A 20,227-nucleotide genomic window follows, 5' to 3' on the forward strand; every position below is an offset into this window, starting at 1 on the left:
TCTGGACATTAATTGAAAATGGAAAGAAAACACGGATCAGCTGTTAGCTCAGAGATAACACCGCTGGTGCGTTGTTAAGCATTTACTCAATCAGAGTCAGTAACATTATTGGTAATTTCAAAACGAAAGCACAGACCTCACACAGTCAGTATTATGTAAACCTTACTTGATAAAAGGACTGGATATTTACCTTGGAAATATGGTCTGTATAATTTCCTTGGAAATATGGACTGGATATTTTCTTTGGAAATATGGACTGTATATTTTCTTTGGAAATATGGACTGTATATTTTCTTTGGAAATATGGACTGTATATTTTCTTTGGAAATATGGACTGGATATTTTCTTTGGAAATATGGACTGGATATTTTCTTTGGAAATGGATATTTTCTTTGGAAATATGGACTGGATATTTTCTTTGGAAATATGGACTGGATATTTTCTCTTGGAAATATGGACTGGATATTTTCTTTGGAAATATGGACTGGATATTTTCTTTTCATGGAAATATGGACTGGATATTTTCTTTGGAAATATGGACTGGATATTTTCATGGAAATATGGACTGGATATTTTCTTTGGAAGTATATTTTCTTTGACTGTATATTTTGGAAATATGGACTGGATATTTTCTTTGGAAATATGGACTGGATATTTTCTTTGGAAGTATGGGCTGTATACTTTTCATGGAAATAAGGACTGGATTTTTTCCATGGAAATATGGACTGGATATTTTCTTCGGAAATATGGACTGGATATTTTCTTTGGAAATATGGACTGGATATTTTCCATGGAAATAAGGACTGGATATTTTCCATGGAAAAATGGACATGGAAATATGGACTGTATATTTTCTTTGGAAATATGGACTTTCTTTGTATACTTTTCTGGATATGGAAATATGGACTGGATATTTTCCTTGGAAATATGGACTGGATATTTTCTTTATGGACTGTATATTTTCTTTGGAAATATGGACTGGATATTTTCTTTGGAAATATGGACTGGATATTTTCTTTGGAAATATGGACTGGATATTTTCTTTGGAAGTATGGACTGTATATTTTTCATGGAAATATGGACTGGATATATTTTCTTCGGAATTTATGGACTGGATATTTTCTTTGGAAATATGGACTGGATATTTTCCTTGGAATGGACTGGATATTTTCTTTGGAAATATGGACTGTATATTTTCTTTGGAAATATGGACTGGATATTTTCTTTGGAAGTATGGGCTGTATATTTTTCATGGAAATAAGGACTGGATATTTTCCATGGAAATATGGACTGGATATTTTCTTTGACTGGATATTTTCTTTGGAAATATGGACTGGATATATTTCATTTGAAATATATGGACTGTATATTTTCAATTTGGAAATATGGACTGGATATCTTCTATTTTCTTTGGAAATATGGAATTAAGGATATTTTCTGTATATTTTCTTGGGACTGGATATTTTCCATAAATAAGGACTGGATATATGGAAGTATGGACTGTATATTTTTCATGGAAATATGGACTGGATATTTTCTTTGGAAATATGGACTTGATATTTATTTCTATGAAAATATGGATACAATATGGACTGGACATTTTCTTTGAAAATATGGACTGGATATCTTCTTTGTGGAAAATATGGACAGAATATTTTCCATGAAAATATGGACTGGATATTTTTTATGGCAATATGGAAATATGGATTTGGATATTTCTTTGAAAATATTCTTATGAAAATATGGACAGGATATTTTCTCTGGTAGTATGAACTGGATATTTCCATGGAAATATATATGGACTGGATATTTTCTTCTTTTTCTTTGAAATATGGACTTGATATCTTCTATGAAAATATGGACAGGATATTTCTTTGAAAATATGGACTGGATCTTCTGTGAAAATATGGACTATCTGTGAAAATATGGACTGGATATTGGATTTGAAAATATCTTCTGGTGAAAATATGGACTGGATATATTTTATGAAAATATGGACTCTGGAAAATAGTATGGACTGGATATATTCTTCTGAAAATATGGACTTGATATCTTCTTTGAAAATATATGGACAGGATATTTCTTTGAAAATATGGACTGTATAATTTCTATGGAAGAACTGACTGGATATTTTTTATGGAAAAATAGACAGGATATTTCCTTTGGAAATATGGACAGGATGTGGAAAGTGTTAGTTTGATATCTTCAGGTGTATATTTTGGATTGGTTTGCAATCTATCAAAATAAGGCATTGGTGTACTATATTTTAATGCAATATCAGGTCATTTCTGGTAATGGTGACTTACCAGAATGGTGAATGATTTGGGTAACTGTCACATGTTATTGACCTTGTCAACAGTGTGTGAGTGAGGCCAATGTGTTTGTTTTGAAATTACCCGTAATTTAGTTCCCTGTTTACGTTATTGAAAGTGTGAGTGAGATCAATCCAGTTATTTTTCCATTAAAAATATCCAGTTTATAAGCTTCAGACTATGGACAATTTTGGAACCATGCACATTTATTTTGCACTTTATGACATGATTCTAAAAAGCAAAAAGCTAATGAAATGGCATGTATTTGTGTTTCCATGGTAACACTCAGTTGTCCATTAAGCGTATCTGACTGTTGAAAAAAAAACAACATTACAAAATATTGTTTTCAGTTTCAAACACTTTGAATTTCTGGTCTATCACTTGATTGTCCGGTCTACCATCACTTGATGGCCAGGTTTGTCAACAGTCTACCATTACATGGCAAGAGTACTTCTGTGCAGGACCTGTGATGATGGCCTTAGAACTGGTCCTCTGCAACCTATGCTAGATCAGGTAGTCAGGCTGTGATGGATTGAAGACCAATTCTAACCCAGATCTTCATGGGGTACAACAAGCATGAGTGAGTTAGGGAGTGAGTGAGTTTAGTTCCTTCAATAGACACATACCCCGGCTTACGAACTAGTGAGTGAGTGAGTGAGTTTAGCTTTATGCCGCACTCAGCAATATTTTAACTATATGGCAGCGGTCTCTAAATAATCGAGTCTGGATCAGACAATCCAGTGATCAACATCATGAGCATCGATCGATCTACATCATTGGTTGCCTTTTACGACAGGCATGGGTTGATGAAGATCAATTCTTACTCGCATGTTCATAAGGTCAGTGTCATACAGCCAAAGATATGGTAATACAGGTAATATAAGAAAATAACGAAAGACCAGGTGCATATTATCAGATTGATGTCAAATATCAATTTATTCATTCCATTAAGATCACTGGCAAGTTCACAAAATCATTGATAATTTCCATAATACAACATTGAAAATTACTAGAAATTAACAGAACAGTACTACACTTGTACAACAGCATTTGGACTGACTGACCAAACCCAGCAATACATACTGAACAATATATTTTGGGATCATGGACATTTTGGGTATGCTTCAGTCAAATAATCAGTATTTTATCATTTTTACCAGATTTGTTTTGGGCTCAACGCCACACTCAGTAATATTCCAGCTGCGGTCTGTAAATATTCAAGTCTGGACTAGACAATCCAGTGATCAACAGCATGAGCATTGATCTATGCAATTGGGATACGATGACGTGTCAACCAAGTCAGAGAACCTGACCACCCAATCCTGTCAGTCGCCTCTTACGACAAGCATGGATTGCTGAAGACCAAAAATTGGTTTAATGACCACCCAATTTACTTCACTTTCGAGTTGTTTACCAGTAGTACTTCCTAACAAATTACAGACCAATGAATCCATAATCCTCACTCAGAAGGAACTGCTATGTTTGAATACTTCCATCACCTCAGCAAAGCATTTACAGTCAACTATTCCTCACACTCCTTATAATACTTTGACTATTGGGCAGTTTGGCAAAGACTACAGGACGAGGCCAGTCTTGCTGCTCTCTCAGGAGGAACTCCATGCGTTGTAACAGTTCCACAACCTCAGCAAAGAGTTTTTAGTCCACTCCTTCTAATAGTGAAAACATACAGCAAAACCCTTAAAACAGCATATGTATCATTATGATACCTTTGGCTGTTTGTCTTACTGCTGATTTAGGAGGAACTGCCATGTTCCTCCATGTGTTGCAACAGTTCCCCATCCTCAGCAAAGATTTTGTAGTCCACTACTCCTTATACATATGTTAATAAATACAGCAAACCCTTAAAAACAACTTTTTGCCAGTCCTTATGAAATCCTGGCCAGTTTAGCCAGGGCCTAGATTTTCGAAGCTCTCTTATCACTAAGATAGTCGTAAGTTAATGTTAATGTATGGCACTTACGACTGTCTTAGCGCTAAGAGAGCTTCGCAAGCTTCGAAAATCTAGGCCCTGGACTATAGGACTAGTCTCAGTCTGACTCAGGAGGAACTGCCATGTTGTAACAGTTCCCCAAGCTTATCAAAGACTTTTCAGTTCACTACTCATACCTAAAAAAATACAGCAAAAATCCTGTACTGCAACAGTTCCCTAGCCTCAACAAATCATTTCTAGTCAGTGCTTATGATACCTTGGGCAGTTTGGCAAAGACTACATTATTATGAGGCTTAGTTTTACGCTGCTTTTAGCAATATTCCAGCAATATCACAGCAGAGGACACCAGAAATGGGCTTCATACATTGTGTCCATGTGGGGAATCGAACCCGGGTCTTCGGTGTGATGAGCGAATGCCTTAACCACTAGGCTACCCCTACGCCCCAGTTTGGCAAAGACTTTGTACAGGATTAGTGCCAGTCTGACTCAAGAGGAACTGCCATGTTCCTCCATGTGTTGCAACAGTTCCCCAACCTCAGGAAAGCTCTTCTCACACACCCCACAAGTATACTCCTCCTTTGTATGAACCCGCTTGTGGTTGTTCAGACTCCGGCTGTTGGAGAACTCTATCCCACAAACCTCACAGCTGGTTTTGCCCTCCCCTGTATGGAAAGACTTATGACCATGGAAGGCCATAAGCGACTTAAAAATCCTATCACAGGGCTTACAGTAGTACTTCCTGCCGTCGCTGTGTTGAACCAAGTTTGTGTCGCTCGAGGTAAGAGAGATATGTAAAAGCTCGGCCACAAATGTCGCACTTCCATATTTTGTCCGTCCCGTGACTGATAAAGCTTGGCCGATCTGATGCAGCGGACACAGAAACACATTTGTCATCTGTGCTTTCAAGAGTTGAAGTCGATTCTTCAGATCCCGGAATCCCATCGTCCATGTCATCCCAGGACGTCTGTCGCTGATCAGCAGATCCCTTTATGTCTACAGCACGACTGCAGGACATCTGTGAGTCAGAAACAGACATCTGCGATTCATCTGTCGAGTCAGATGATATGTTCTTTGAATTCTCCATCACAAAACTGTCCGACGGTATCGAGCTGCTTCTGGTGCTGCTACCTGCAGCTTCACCAGACCGACACAATCCCGAGTCCTCTAGACTCATCCGCCTCTCCTTCTCATGAGTAAACATATGGCTTCTAAGCATCTTTGATGTCCTGAAAGGTTTCGAGCATATTTCACAGCAGAATGGCTTCTCGCCAGTGTGTAGTCGTTCATGCTCTTTCAGTCTCGTCGGGGTCCGAAACACCTTGCTGCAGATGTTACATTTATAAGGACTCTCTCCAGTATGTTTCAGTTTATGAAATTTCAGGCTACCTGACTGTGAGAAAGCATTGCCACACACGTCACACACGTACGGCTTGTCACCATTGTGAACACGCATATGAATCCTCAGTTTGCCGGGCTCTAGGAACATCTTCCCACACACGTCACACTCCTGGTTCTTCAAGCCCTTGTGCTGGCGCATGTGGATGTCGTACTGAGTAGTGAACGGAAACGTCATGCCACATAGAGTACACATGTTCTTTACTCTCGTATGTACCTTTTTATGTTTGTTCAAATTGGAAGCAGATGAGAGAACCTTGTGGCAAACATCGCACCTAAATTGGGATTTTTTGTCCGAACTTTTACCCCTTTTTGAAACATTCGTATAATCATCAACAGCTACAAAAGATTCTGATGACGAAAGACTCTCGGTTTCGGGTGAGAGAGTGACTTGTTCTGTCTTTTCTGATGGAGAGCTCATCCCGTTCTCAACCCTTGCTGGCTGAACAATGTGGCTCTGCATGTGATGCTGAAGTTGTCGATAAACTTGTGAATGATCTCTCACATATTTCACACGTCACAAGACCGTCAGTAGCGTGCATCTTCTTATGGATTGACAAAGATGATGGGTGCCGAAATGTTTTATGGCATATGTCACATTCGTACGGCTTAAGGTCGGTATGACTGACCATATGCACCCGAAGGAGATACGGCTTGTAGAAGATCTTCTGGCAGACGGTACACACGTGACACTTGGTACCAGTGTCATCGATGATCTCGGTCTCGACCTCCCCATCACCACGTGGAGAGGCTGTGTCCTCAGGTTCACTGTCATTGATCATCTGCGATATGATGTTGGACACGTGGGACGGAGAATAGTTCGCATGGGCAACTTCGGAATCACTGGCCTTCACATCATGGTCCATTTTTCCTGAATCGGAATGTTCCATGGTTACTATGGAAACTACTCACAAGAAGCGTCACTAAGATGTGAAGTATCTCCTACTGAGGTTTGGTTAAGGTTTTGGCTGATTCCTGAATTTAACAATGAACTGGATCAAAGCTTGTAGATATGGCATCACCTAACTGTATGGCTCCAAGAATACAGAACAGGTGCTCCTCAAAGAGGCAAGACCTCCTTCCTTCCCCACTGCTGTACACACAACTTTGACCTGTTGAAATAAAATAGTACAGAAACATATTATTTCAGGATGTTAATAAATCAGCCAAGTATATCCATTCCTTAATATGCGTATGCGTGCGTGCGCGTGCGTCGCGTCGTCGTCGCGTCGCGTCTGCGTCGCGCGTCGCGTCGCGTCGCGTCGCGTCGCGCAATCCTGCCTGTGGCGTCGCGTGTCTCTCTTCTGGTGGTTTAAGTGATCGCTTGTCTCGCCAAAGACCTGGCTTCGTTTTCCCCACATGGGTAAAATGTATCAAGCAAGTTTCTGGTGTCCCCCATTGTCATATTGCTGGAATGTTGCTAAAAGTGGTGTAAAACCCAGGTCTTTTGTGTGACGAGCGAACACTTTAACCACTGGGCTATCAGTGTTTCTCTGCAATAATTTATGCGTTACTGGGTGACAGAAAGACATAGTGTATTTGGGTAAACAGGGGACATAATTTAAAGATATCGAACACTCTCATGTCAATAAAATGTGAACTCAGACCCTTAATATTACATTCCACAAGGGTCAGTTGTTATTATTTACATCTAATCAGCTTCTGGGGTTGATGTACAGCCCTTATTTCATGTCTGGGAAACTGAAGTACTGCACAGTGAGGTATTAAGGGAACACTGTCAGAAATTTCAAACAGATGAGGATGACCGAGTGATCGAATTTGATAGTGAGACATTGTGGTGCCTTAACGGGACAGAAACACTTAAATGTACGGTGTTGAAAGAACTTCATTGGCTAACAGTTAGGGCCAGAATTGACTTTAAGATCCTCTGTCTGACATACAAGTGCCTCCATGGTTTGGCTCCCTCCTACTTGTCTGAACTCCTACATCCGTATGTCCCCGCACGCAACTTGCGCTCAAACACACAAAATCGACTGGTCATCCCATCCTACAAACTGAAATCCTTTGGACACTTATCATTCTCTTACTCTGCACCTGTACTTTGGAACTCTCTCCCATGTGCCCTTAAAAGCTCTGACACAATTGACATTTTTAAGTCCAGACTTAAAACCCACCTTTTCTCAGTATATTTATGTATAACTTCATCTGTAAATACTCCAGTGTAAATATTCTGCAGCGCTTTGAGCATGCCTTAGGGTGTGGAAGGGGCGCATTATTAATATGCATTTATTATTATTATTATTATTATGTACCTACATGTTCAAGTACCGCAACTTCTCCAAGGCGGTAAAGCATATCGAAGCAAAGGGAGTATGCTTGATTAGACACTGCCAACAACAGACTCCGGACCCGCTTGTCGAAATACCACATTGGATGTGAAGGCTTCTGTTTCTGCTGTATGTGTGAAGACACCTTCCCATTCACCAACAGGCATTCTACAAGCTGAAAACAGTGTTGAGATTATATTAAATGTCAAATCATACAATCCATAACAGCAATGAGACAGTTGTTAATAAAACAAAATATAATTTTTAAAGTCATATGGGTGACAAAAAGGGGTATATTTTTAAAAAAGAAAAGAAAATTAAGTTGATCCATAGCCAAAAGGGGTCAGACAGAAAGAACTGATCATATGCTACACTGTTTACATTTAAAACAAGGGTTTGTGACATGTTCTGCTGTCAGCAGTGAACATATTTCATGATATTCTTATCATTTGACTAAAATTGACCCTCAGGAGATTAACCCAGACACTCTCATTGTTGTGGCAGTGGTAATTTTAACCTAATATGTTGTCAAATTCATCAGTTCCAACAAATTTAGAAGCCAGGGAACCATTACTTGATGGTAAGACTCACCACGGCGGTCTCTTACCACTGTTCGACCACAAAACGAAGCAAAGTTCATATTCAAGACACTAAAACACTCTGTTCCACTCAAAACAGCCCTATCTTTACTCCCAGTACCTTTAAACTTGCCTCTACATCAATGCTAACATGTTTCCATGGTGAAATAAACACAGGACAGCATGTAAAGTATGAATTACTGAGAAGCGCTCGAACCCTACAGGTTACACAACACCAAATGTTTTCCCATAGACTTCTATAGTAACCGTATATTTTTTTTTAAATTATCCGAGCTATCAACAGCCATTCCAGGTACACATGGGTACAGTCTGGCCTTTAAAAATTGTCTGGCTCATTCTCCGAGCACAGGAAGCGGAACACATCAACTACAGTTCCGCACCAAATGTCACCTACTGGGAAATATCTGTACACACAATAAGCATAAGTCATGGTGATAAATATGACAGCACTAAATACTTAAAATTGTGGTCAGTTTTAATTACTGGGTGGATGTGCTTTTAAAAAACATAAACATCTTACACTATTTCATCCAATCACAGCTGTCACAAGTCTCTGTCTCTTCAGTTGTTTACATACGGTTCTCGCTCAGGGAGCATGTGATTCTGATTTAGTGTAGTGGAACCTACATGTGTACATACAAAAAATAGATAAAATAACTGAGGTAAATTGAGAGTTTCTACTTCAGCACATAAACTTGGCAACTTGCAGTCTTTCTGATCGTTTCTCATATTACAGATCGAATCTGCTGATGATTTAGCGCAAGACAGGTCCTCCATTAGGGTGTGATTTAAGCGATTTACAAACTGCACGGGAGCATGGTAAAAATGGCTGGTGCAGGTAACAATAAATCCTCCAGCATCTCATAGATTCCATTCCATAGTTTTCATTGGGATGTCAGTGACTGGAAGTAATATGTTTCTCTCCGCATGACTTGTTACAAGCATAAACATTTGTGTACTCATTTCAATCAATAATGTAGCAGTAATCATTGGTTCCGATTACCTGACCGACCCTTGAATTCTGGTGCCGACCCTAGTTTTTTTAAGAGGTATAAATAAAATATACATTAAGATACCATTGTTTTTGCCCGGCACCAATTGACATCGGTCATTGTGATAGAGATATCATGATGGCCGCAAGCTTGATCAAATAAACAATATACATTGATAAATGTGTTATTTATATTAGTTCATACTTTGCTTCTAGAAAAAAAATGTAAAAAAAAAAAAAAATGAATTCCAACCTACCTACCCTAAATTCTAAAGAGGTGTAATTGGAACCACAACATTTTTTTTTATTTGCCCTAATGTATTACACCCCTTCCAGCAAGACTGCAGCAATATAACACACTGTACCCATCAGGGATTCCAGTGTTTGCGTTTTCCACTATATACTGGATTTTGGCTGGTAAAATTTGCCCATTACTGATAAATTTGGAGGCTATCAGTCACCATGTCTGATAAAATACCAAAACTATTTTTGTCCTGCCTAAAATTTTACCAAAATTAAAATAAAAAGCGCTAAAATAATCCTCTACTCTCAGGAATTGGGAAAAGCGGTGGCCATGGGTCATTTTGTACATTAGAATAAAAATGGCCCATTACAATTTGAAGTTTACTATTGATACAAGGGCAGTGACCCATTCTAAATTCAGGAAATGGCTAATAATCCTGAAAATGACCCATTGTCAAAGTTCTCTATCCCAATCCCTGGACTCTTCTACTCAGAATCGGCCACTTACGATTTTCGAGTAAGATGAAGTTTCCTTCCAAATTTATCATGCTATGAGCAATGTGATTCAGAGCTCCAGATAACATTTAGCTCATGTGGGTACTGTACCCGCTGTATTTTTTGGGAGACGGTATTATGAATGTTGAGTGGGTATTTCATTTCCCGTTACCCACTGCGGTGTCCTCCCATTACGCAGACAGCCAGTTCGCAGACACCTTAAAACAACAATATTTACGGTTCAGTGAACAGATTATCTACTACCTGTTACCTACACATTATTATGGAATAGTTCAAATAAAAGCACAGGAACAAACTGAAGCTTTATTATTTATTTTGAAGATGGACGAAAAGACAGTAATTTGAATTTTTATTGCTGCAATATAAACACACTGTCAGTTAATTTTCATAAACATTTAGGTTTAACCTTCTAGTCTAGCAAGGGAATGCGGCATCATCATATTGAAAACATTAACTTAGCTATTAGAAATTGCGACACTGTTGTATCATTATAAATCAAATAAAGACTATGAGCCTAAATGTTATATGTTTTGCACACAATATTAAGATATAGGGCCGAGTGCACTTAACTTCACGATTTATTTAGAATAATTGTTTAAAGTATGGCCGCATCATGTGAATGTGACCATGGATGTGAGAATGTTTTCATTACTTCCTTGAATGTCCAATGTATACTACTCAAAGACATAAACTGTTACAATCTTTAGAAATTATTGTTAAAATTAGAACACTGATTGGTATTATTAGGTATCTTACATGGCAATGCAGGTGTCTCATTTACTGCAAATCAGAATGTTTTCAAATATGTACATATCTATATCTCTCAAACAAAGCGTTTTCTCAGTTAACTTCTGTTGTACATATGCTATTATTGGGAGGGTCTTTTCTATCAATAAACACAATCAAACCTCTCAGTGACAAACCTGTTTTTATATTCGACAGTAATTGATAGTAAAATCAATTTTGAGAAGAGAAATCATTTATCATTTAATCACAACAAAGTTCTATTTACCCACAATCAAACTTCTCAGTAACGAACCTGTTTCAGGCTCACCCTGCTCTGCTCACTAGACAGTGGACTGTTCCATTATACCCGTAGGTGTTACCCTAATTAACCTTCTAGTTCAGTGTCTGCCAATTGGGTGTCTGTCAAATGGGTGTCTGTCAGTTGGGAGATAACCCCCACTGCTTTCAAATATGTGCGTATTTCAGTCATTTTACTCACTTAAGCATTATGTCATTGAGTAAGTTTACTAAGCAGGTATGTTCTGCCTTATGTCATACCTAATCAAAACCAAGTTAATATAACGGAAATGATTTAATAAAAAATCACTCATTCTATACCAGGGCTCGATTTAGTTCTTTGTTACTTGCACTGGTGTAGCCGAATATAACAAAGTGCAACCTAGTTATTAGTCTAACTTGCACCAGGTGCAAGCCATTTTTATAGCGGGTAAAGTTCTGAATATAACATGTAGATAAGTCAATAGCATATTTCTTTCATTACATATTGCAATCTAAGCAGCGAAAATGGAATTCAGCTGGTGCAACTAGGTTTATATCTTTGGTTGCATCTGGTGCAAGTAGGTTAACATCTCTTTAATCGAGCCCTGTATACTGACTATACAACACTAGTCCTATACCCAGATACGCAGCTTATCTGGGCCTCTGGTGATTGGTCAGTTTGAAAGTCATTCGGAAATGATCAATGTGTTTTGTACCTCGAAATGTCACTATCATTACTGTTGTCACGGAAACCATGGAAAGCAACTGTGTTATCAGATTGTTTGAACACTATTGGGTTTGAACACCATGGGTGAGGACACCAGAAATGAAACAATGTGGGGAAGGTGATGAAACAACAACAGTAAAGTGCAAAATAATGATTGAAGTTTACGTTGCAATCAATTTTCAAAATTAAAACCCAGTAAATTAAGGACATGTAATTCAGACTGGATATCTGAATTGGCTCCAATATGAGGAGGACAATGGAACTGTAAAATATGTCAGCTGGCTGGCAAATTAAATAGCTTTACCGAAGGTAGTTCTGATATGAAAAAATCGTGTGAGTGCAGCGCATCATCTTTTATTCAATTTCATTGTCTTTTTCATCATATTTTGTGACCAGCAGATTTCGTGCAGGACCAGTAAATTAGGTCATCGGACACCATGACCGGCTGTTAAAAAAAACAGTGGAAACACTGGATTCGAACCCCAGCCTTGATCAGTTGACAGCACATCCTCATGGGTACCCATTTTTTGGTTTGACAGCCCTGTATTCAACTGCTAAGAACTTGAATAATGAACTTTGGTAAGGCAAAAATAGCACAACAGATGTATTCTTTGATTTTGGTTTCATTTACCCTTAGAACAAGAGTCATCAGAAGATGACATATCCCCCCGGCCCCCACATCTTTGAAAGAACAAATCATCTGACAGTTACTTAAAGTCCAGCTTGATTTTAGACTACGTGCAAATCGTTCCATGGAAATCATGGAAAAAATAAATGACAAATATCTGCAAATAGCACAAGGCACCACTTCAAGATCTGCCTCACATATCTGCCAAGTTTTACTGAAAGATATTAAGAAGTTTTTAAGAAAACCTACCCACCTTTTGAGTTGTGCTCGATTGACAAAAATCTGCAAATAGCATAAACCTACCCTCACATATCCGCCTGAAAGATTTTAAGAAGACTTTGAGTTGTGCTCAACGAAACTGTATTTTAAAGACTAAGTTTCCATGGAAACCAAGAAAAATAAAATTGACAAAAATCTGCAAATAGCATAAGGCACCACTTTAAGATCGGCCTCACATATCCGCCAAGTTTTACTGAAAGATATTAAGAAGTTTTTGAGTTGTGCTCCGAAACGAAACCTACCCCGCCCTTTTAAGACTAAGTCTGAATCGTTTCCATGGAAACCGGGAAAAATAAAAATGCCAAATTCTGCCAAATAGCAAAAGGCACCACTTGAGGATCTATTTGATATATCTACCAAGTTTTGTTGAAAAATATTAAATGGTTCTTGAGTTATGCTCCGGAAACGAAGCCCACCCTCCCTTTTGAGATTAAGTCCGAATCGTTTCCATGAAAATCGGGAAAAATAAAAATGCCAAATTCTGCCAAATAGCAAAAGGCACCACTTTAGGATCTATTTGATATATCTACCAAGTTTTGTTGAAAAATATTAAATGGTTCTTGAGTTATGCTCCGGAAATGAAGCCCACCCTCCCTTTTGAGATTAAGTCCAAATCGTTTCCATGAAAATCGGGAAAAATAAATATGCCAAATTCTGCCAAATAGCAAAAGGCACCACTTTAGGTTATGTTTGACATATCTACCAATATTTGTTGAAAAATATCGAATGGTCTTTGAGTTATGCTCCCGAAACGATAAAAGTCATGTAAATAATATGTGCATTTGTTAAACGCTATTTTACCTCTGTTGCAGTTGATCAAAGCGCAGACATCCTGATTATTATTACCCCAGACAATACAAGCTGCCTGTGAGGAGGCGCTAGAAGGTTAATAGTCACATGACTTATCCCACCGGGTACCCATTTTCTGCTGGGTGAACAGGGCCATTTTGAACAAACTCACTTGCCCAAACTCACATGTGCTTCGTTGTGGGGCAGGATTAAAGTCCCAGAAACTCTCAGGAGTCAAGCTGCCATACATGGTCACCAATTTAAGGACTCCCCGCTCCCAACATTGCCTAATTACAACTGATTTGTGACCTGAGTTCTGTGACAGGACCACACACCACCACTATGTATCATAGATGTCTTCTGTAGATATCAGGATGATTTCCTTTTTTGTTGGGATAATGTTCTGTAATTTAAGTACACCAGTATCAGAATATTAGGGCAGTGTATTGGCAAATAAATTGTATTGCAATATATTGCGTTTCAGGTTCCCATACTGCGATATGTTTTGCAATATATTGGGAGCTTAAGTGTTTGAGGTGAGGTGAGGTGAAATTGGGTTTTACGTCGTGCTTGAGAATATTTCGCTCATATGACGATGTGCATGCGTGTGTATGTGTATGTGCGGCTGCTTGTACTAGCCCAGACTGAAGCTGGTTTTATAATGCTAGTGAGTTGAGTTGAGTTGAGTTGAGCTTTACGTCACATCGGCATTTTTCCAGCCATATAGTGACGAGAACAAGTTTGCATTAGTAAATATTGTAAGTACATACTCGGAATGAGTTTTATTTCAAAGACATTTATTGATTACATTGTCATTCAAAAGCAGAAAAAAGTCATAGCATCAAATTTAAAAGCAGGCGGATTGTTACATTTCATAGTTACAATTTATGGTTGTTACATTTCACAGTTACAATTTATGATACAGATCAACTTCCCTCAGGTAGTTCAGTATCAGATGGGCGCTCACGCGTGAGAACAGATCTTTTAGGTTTGTTGCATCATAATGTGAGTCCCTTGTAGGCGATAAGTCCACGCATTCAAGCAGGATATTTATAATGCTAACTCACTGAGATACCATGCCGCAGTGAAGCATGACTACCCCACTCAGACACATTATACTGACTCCAAGCCGACCAGTCCTTGTTGTGCCCATTAATGCCGAGCGCCAGGCAGGGACCAACAAGTACCATATTTTAACATCTTTTGGTATGACGCGGTCGGGGATTGAACCCGTGACATTCTGCTCTCTGGGCGGACGCTCTAATTACTACACCACGGAGGCGGTCCTTAAGTGTTTGACAGCGAGTGACACTAATTGTGTATGTCAATACTATTTTCTACATTATAAGTCCCTTAACATATATGTTATGGTTCTGATAACAGCCATCTCAACACTAGGTTGCATAGTCAGGGATTCTATATTCTTTATTATACAATTTATAGTATTACAGCAAGCCGTTTTGTGTCGTTTTTGTCATTGAATAACGAAGGAAACAAATGTTGTGAATGAAAGTCTGTGTAGATTTTAACTTAAACCATAAAGATAATGACAAAAACTTTATATGTGTAATATATCCCAAAGCGAGCTGAATTCGACGTTCTGGTGTTTCTGAAGATTGCATTGCTGGCGCTATATCGGGGGAGTATGTGCGCGATCGGTGAGCACAAGCAATTTCATCGGCAGAGCGGATGCCCAGTCACTGTCATGAGAAGTTTTATTGACAATTGAAAACCGGAAGTTAAGTTGTTTAAAAAACAAACAAACATCAATATTATTTACCCGAGACCGTTAATACCACTTCAGATGCAAAATCAATTGCCTTTATTACAAAAAATAGCGAGCGAAAAATTCAGTAAGATCATTCGTCTGCTGGTGACAGGCAATATTTAAATAGAAAGCCACGTTATCACAATACTCCCTCGCAGTGCTTAGCGAAAAGTATGGTTCATTGTCGAACACCCATACAAAAAGCACGGATATGGCGAACGGCAACATTTTCGCCCATACGATGTCGTCAACCTTATTTTAGTAGGAAACACTTGATATTTTTGTGTGAAATAGATGAATATATCCTTTATCACCCAAGGTTAATAAAATTAAAACTTCAAATGATATTACAGATAAAAATTACGTTTTTGTCTTACATCGTCGGAAACCCCTGATACCGGGATACTGGTTCTCAGAAAAAAATACTGCAATACGAATCATTTGAGTGAGTGAGTGAGTTTAGTTTTACACCACACTCAGCAATATTCCAGTCACATGGCGGCGGTCGGTAAATAATCAAGTCTGGACCAGACAGTCCAGTAATCAACAGCATGAGCATTGATCTACGGCATGTCGGGTGGAAATGCTGTACCAGTGTCCAGTGTCCGGTGTGTATCAATAGATTGTCTGTGACAAGGCTCGTGTATCAGTAGATCATCTGTGACAAGGCTCATGTTATCGGTAGATTGTCTGTGACAAGGTTCATGTGTATCAGTAGATTGTCTGTGACAAGGCTCGTGTATCAATAGATTGTCTGTGCAGGGGTGGAAATTACCCATTGCCTGATGCCCCAGTCCAGTGTTTTTTTCTGTCGGGCTAGCAAATTTGTATGTCACGCTGTACCGGTGTCCAGTTGACTTTCCAATGTTAATTTTGTTGTTCATTTAAAAAATCAACAAGAAAATCAGCCTTTATAGTGGAAAAAATATCAGGGCAAGTGATTTTACATGTGCCACTGTACCGGAGTACACTGGCAATTTTAAAGTTATTTCCACCCCTGCATGTGTCAACCAAGTCAGCGAGCCTGACCATCCGATCCCGTTAGTCGCCTCTTACGACAAGCATGGGTTACTGAAGATCAATATTCTAACCCGGATCTTCACGGGTCATTTGAAAAGAAGTATTGCGATATACCGGCAACACCGTGCAGTCCTACAGAATATTGTACAAAATGGACTGAATATTTGGGCATGTTTAGCATGGGACACAATACTATGGATAGTAGGGCTGTTACGATTCACTTGCATATTGTGAATCTAACTGTAATAGTAATAGTCCGCTTATATGGCGCTCATATCCAGGCACAGTACCTGCTCACGGCGCTATGTACATTACTATCCCCGGTCATAAGACACTATCGTACTTTCCGAAACTGTTTCAACTCCCTCGGGAGCATACAGCCATGCTGCCTGTTAGGCGCAATGAACTAAACACTCATGTTGCCAGTACATCCTCACGGGTACCCATTTTACAGCTGGGTTAACTGAAACAATGTGGATCTAAGTATCTTGTCCAAGGATTCTAATGTGCCCACCTCAGGACCTCTTGAGTAACTGTATCCTTTCACGAAATAATTTTGTTCCAGACAAATTAGAATAAAATATTAATGAGTGTTTTTAAAATGGAATTTGTTTTACAGGCCTTATCTGTTCTTTAGCAAATAAAGATAAGCAAAAGGGAACAGATAATCAGCATGCAGTATTAAGACAAGAATCAGTTGCTGAAGTCCCTCATCTTCAGGGGTTGACATTGTCATGATTTATTGCCAGTTTAAGTAAACTTAGGCTCAGTATTATTCGTTACACTGCTACACTGAGTCTAACAAACCTCAGTAGAAGGTCACGTCAGCCTTACCCTGTCTGGGTTGTGTACAGGACAGACACATCAGTAGATTGTCTGTGACAAGGCTTGTGTATCAATAGATTGTCTGTGACAAGGTTCATGTGTATCAGTAGATTGTCTGTGACAAGGCTCATGTTATCAGTAGATTGTTTGTGACAAGGCTCGTATTTCAATAGATTGTCTGTGACAAGGTTCATGTGTATCAGCAGATTGTCTGTGACAAGGTTCATGTGTATTGCAGATTGTCTGTGACAAGGTTCATGTGTATTGCAGATTGTCTGTGACAAGGCTCATGTGTATTGCAGATTGTCTGTGACAAGGTTTATGTGTATTGCAGATTGTGTGTGACAAGGTTCATGTGTATTGCAGATTGTCTGTGACAACGTTTGTGTATCAATAGATTGTATTGCAGATTGTGTGTGACAAGGTTCATGTGTATTGCAGATTGTCTGTGACAAGGCTCATGTGTATTGCAGATTGTCTGTGACAAGGTTCATGTGTATTGCAGATTGTCTGTGACAAGGTTCATGTGTATTGCAGATTGTGTGTGACAAGGTTCATGTGTATTGCAGATTGTCTGTGACAAGGTTCATGTGTATTGCAGATTGTCTGTGACAAGGTTCATGTGTATTGATAGATTGTCTGTGACAAGGCTTGTCTGTGTGACAAGGTTCATGTGTATCAATAGAGGTTCATGTGTATTGCAGATTGTGTGTGACAAGGTTCATGTGTATTGTAGATTGTCTGTGACAAGGTTCATGTGTATTGCAGATTGTGTGACAAGGTTCATGTGTATCAACAGATTGTCTGTGACAAGGTTCATGTATCAATAGATAATGTGTATCAATAGATTGTCTGTGACAAGATTGTCTGTGACAAGGTTCATGTGTATTGCAGATTGTCTGTGACAAGGGCTCATGTTGTCTGTGATTCATGTGTATTAGATTGTCTGTGACAAGGCTCATGTGTATTGCAGATTGTCTGTGACAAGGTCATAATGTCATGTGTATTGCAGATTGTATCTATGACAAGGTTCATGTGTATTGCAGATTGTCAATGTGACAAGGTTCATGTGTATTGCAGATTGTCTGTGACAAGGCTCATGTGTATCAATAGATTGTCTGTGACAAGGCTTCATGTGTATGTTGTCTGTGACAAGGTTCATGTGTATCAGATCGTTGACAAGGTTCATGTGTATTGCAGATTGTCTGTGACAAGGTTCATGTGTATATCAGCAGATTGTCTGTGACAAGGTGTGTATGTGACAGTTCATGATTAGATTGTCTGTGACAAGGCTCATGTGTATTGCAGATTGTCTGTGACAAGGTTCATGTGTATTGCAGATTGTCTGTGACAAGGTTCATGTGTATTGCAGATTGTCTGTGACAAGGTTCATGTGTATTGCAGATTGCATGTGACAAGGCTCATGTGTATTGCAGATTGTCTGTGACAAGGTTCATGTGTATTGCAGGCTCATGTGTATTGCAGATTGTGTGTGACAAGGCTCATGTGTATTGCAGATTGTGTGTGACAAGGTTCATGTGTATTGCAGATTGTCTGTGACAAGGCTCATGTGTATTGCAGATTGTCTGTGACAAGGCTCATGTGTATTGCAGATTGTCTGTGACAAGGCTCATGTGTATCAGATAGTGTGTTGACAAGGTTCATGTATTGCAGATTGTCTGTGACAAGGTTCATGTGTATTGCAGAGTGTCTGTGACAAGGTTCATGTATCAAGGTTCATGTGTATTGCAGATTGTGTGTGACAAGGTTTATGTGTATTGCAGATTGCGTGTGACAAGGCTCATGTGTATGGAGATTTTCTGCTTCAGGCTCACTTGTTAATGGACGGCTACCATGTCTAGGAATATTGCAGTGTTGGACATATTAGGTCCAATAGCCCAGATGTATCGATAGCTGGAGATCGATGAACGTCAGACAAATACCTACAGCTCGCGTTATTCTCGGTTCGACATTCTGGTGAATTGTGATTATTGTCAACGGAAATTCACCTTTTCTGTCCCTTGATAAACACATCGGAGGAGACAACCATACGATTTTATAATGAATACTGTCACTATACGTGTCTTGCGTTATAATGAGGAAGAATTTCAGTCCACGATAAACCCAGAATATCTTCAATTTAAATGCCGTGGATGTGTAACAACTTCGAACAATAGGTGCCTTATCAATCGTGGTGGAGTTAGCAAGTGTGAGTAAGAGTGATAATTAAATGGTGTGGCAAATACTCACGGTCGTGTTAGCACTGTCATCGTCTTGATGATCGGAGAAGCCATTTTGTTGCAGACGTGTTGCGGCGCACTGTTCACATTGCAGGACAGAAACGTGTTCGAAAACGTGATATCAATTTGGAGCCAACGCTGGGATTTTATTCAGAGAACAAGTTCACGCTGAAGCTCGTTTAAAGAATATACTGGCTTGCAAGTACACAAATACTGTCAGAAGGAAGGACGAAAAGTGAACATTTAGTCGTTGCCTTCCAGAATACACTCATCGTCTGTGAGGACGTTCCGGACAAGATATCCTACACACACCACTCGAAACGCCTTGGCAATGCATTTACGTCCGATTACGAAGTCACAAATCATATCTCTGTGCACAGCTGGTACAAGCCAATTTGACATATATTTTCACAAAGAACGAATGATCATATGCTGGACGGTTTATGGATTTATCACTCGTTACGAACAACAGATGACTGGATACAACTGAGAAATATTAGACAACTCCTCTTTCAAACATGGTCGAATGTGACATAGGCCTAATATCTATCTGGGATTACATTTTCTGAACAAAGTAGAGATTTGTGTTGAGTGAGTGAGTTTAGTTTTACGCCGCTTTTTGCGATTAATATTCTAGCAACACCACAGTAT

General features: G+C 39.1%; 1 protein-coding gene across 1 annotated transcript; it reads right to left on the reverse strand.

Annotated features, from left to right (window-relative positions):
- Positions 1 to 4,869: 4,869 nt before the first annotated feature.
- On the reverse strand, positions 4,870 to 19,682 carry LOC124283870 (zinc finger protein 728-like). Its single transcript, XM_046719892.1, is given in 4 exon segments — positions 4,870 to 6,082; positions 6,084 to 6,770; positions 7,936 to 8,121; positions 19,587 to 19,682. Coding segments are annotated over 2 exon segments (1,560 nt in total). The 5' UTR covers positions 6,549 to 6,770; positions 7,936 to 8,121; positions 19,587 to 19,682; the 3' UTR covers positions 4,870 to 4,987.
- Between the last annotated feature and the right edge of the window lie 545 nt (positions 19,683 to 20,227).

The sequence above is a fragment of the Haliotis rubra genome, unplaced genomic scaffold (genome assembly GCF_003918875.1).
Source record: "Haliotis rubra isolate DU_JTF1 unplaced genomic scaffold, ASM391887v1 Scf324, whole genome shotgun sequence".
Taxonomy (NCBI): Eukaryota; Metazoa; Mollusca; class Gastropoda; order Lepetellida; family Haliotidae; genus Haliotis; species Haliotis rubra.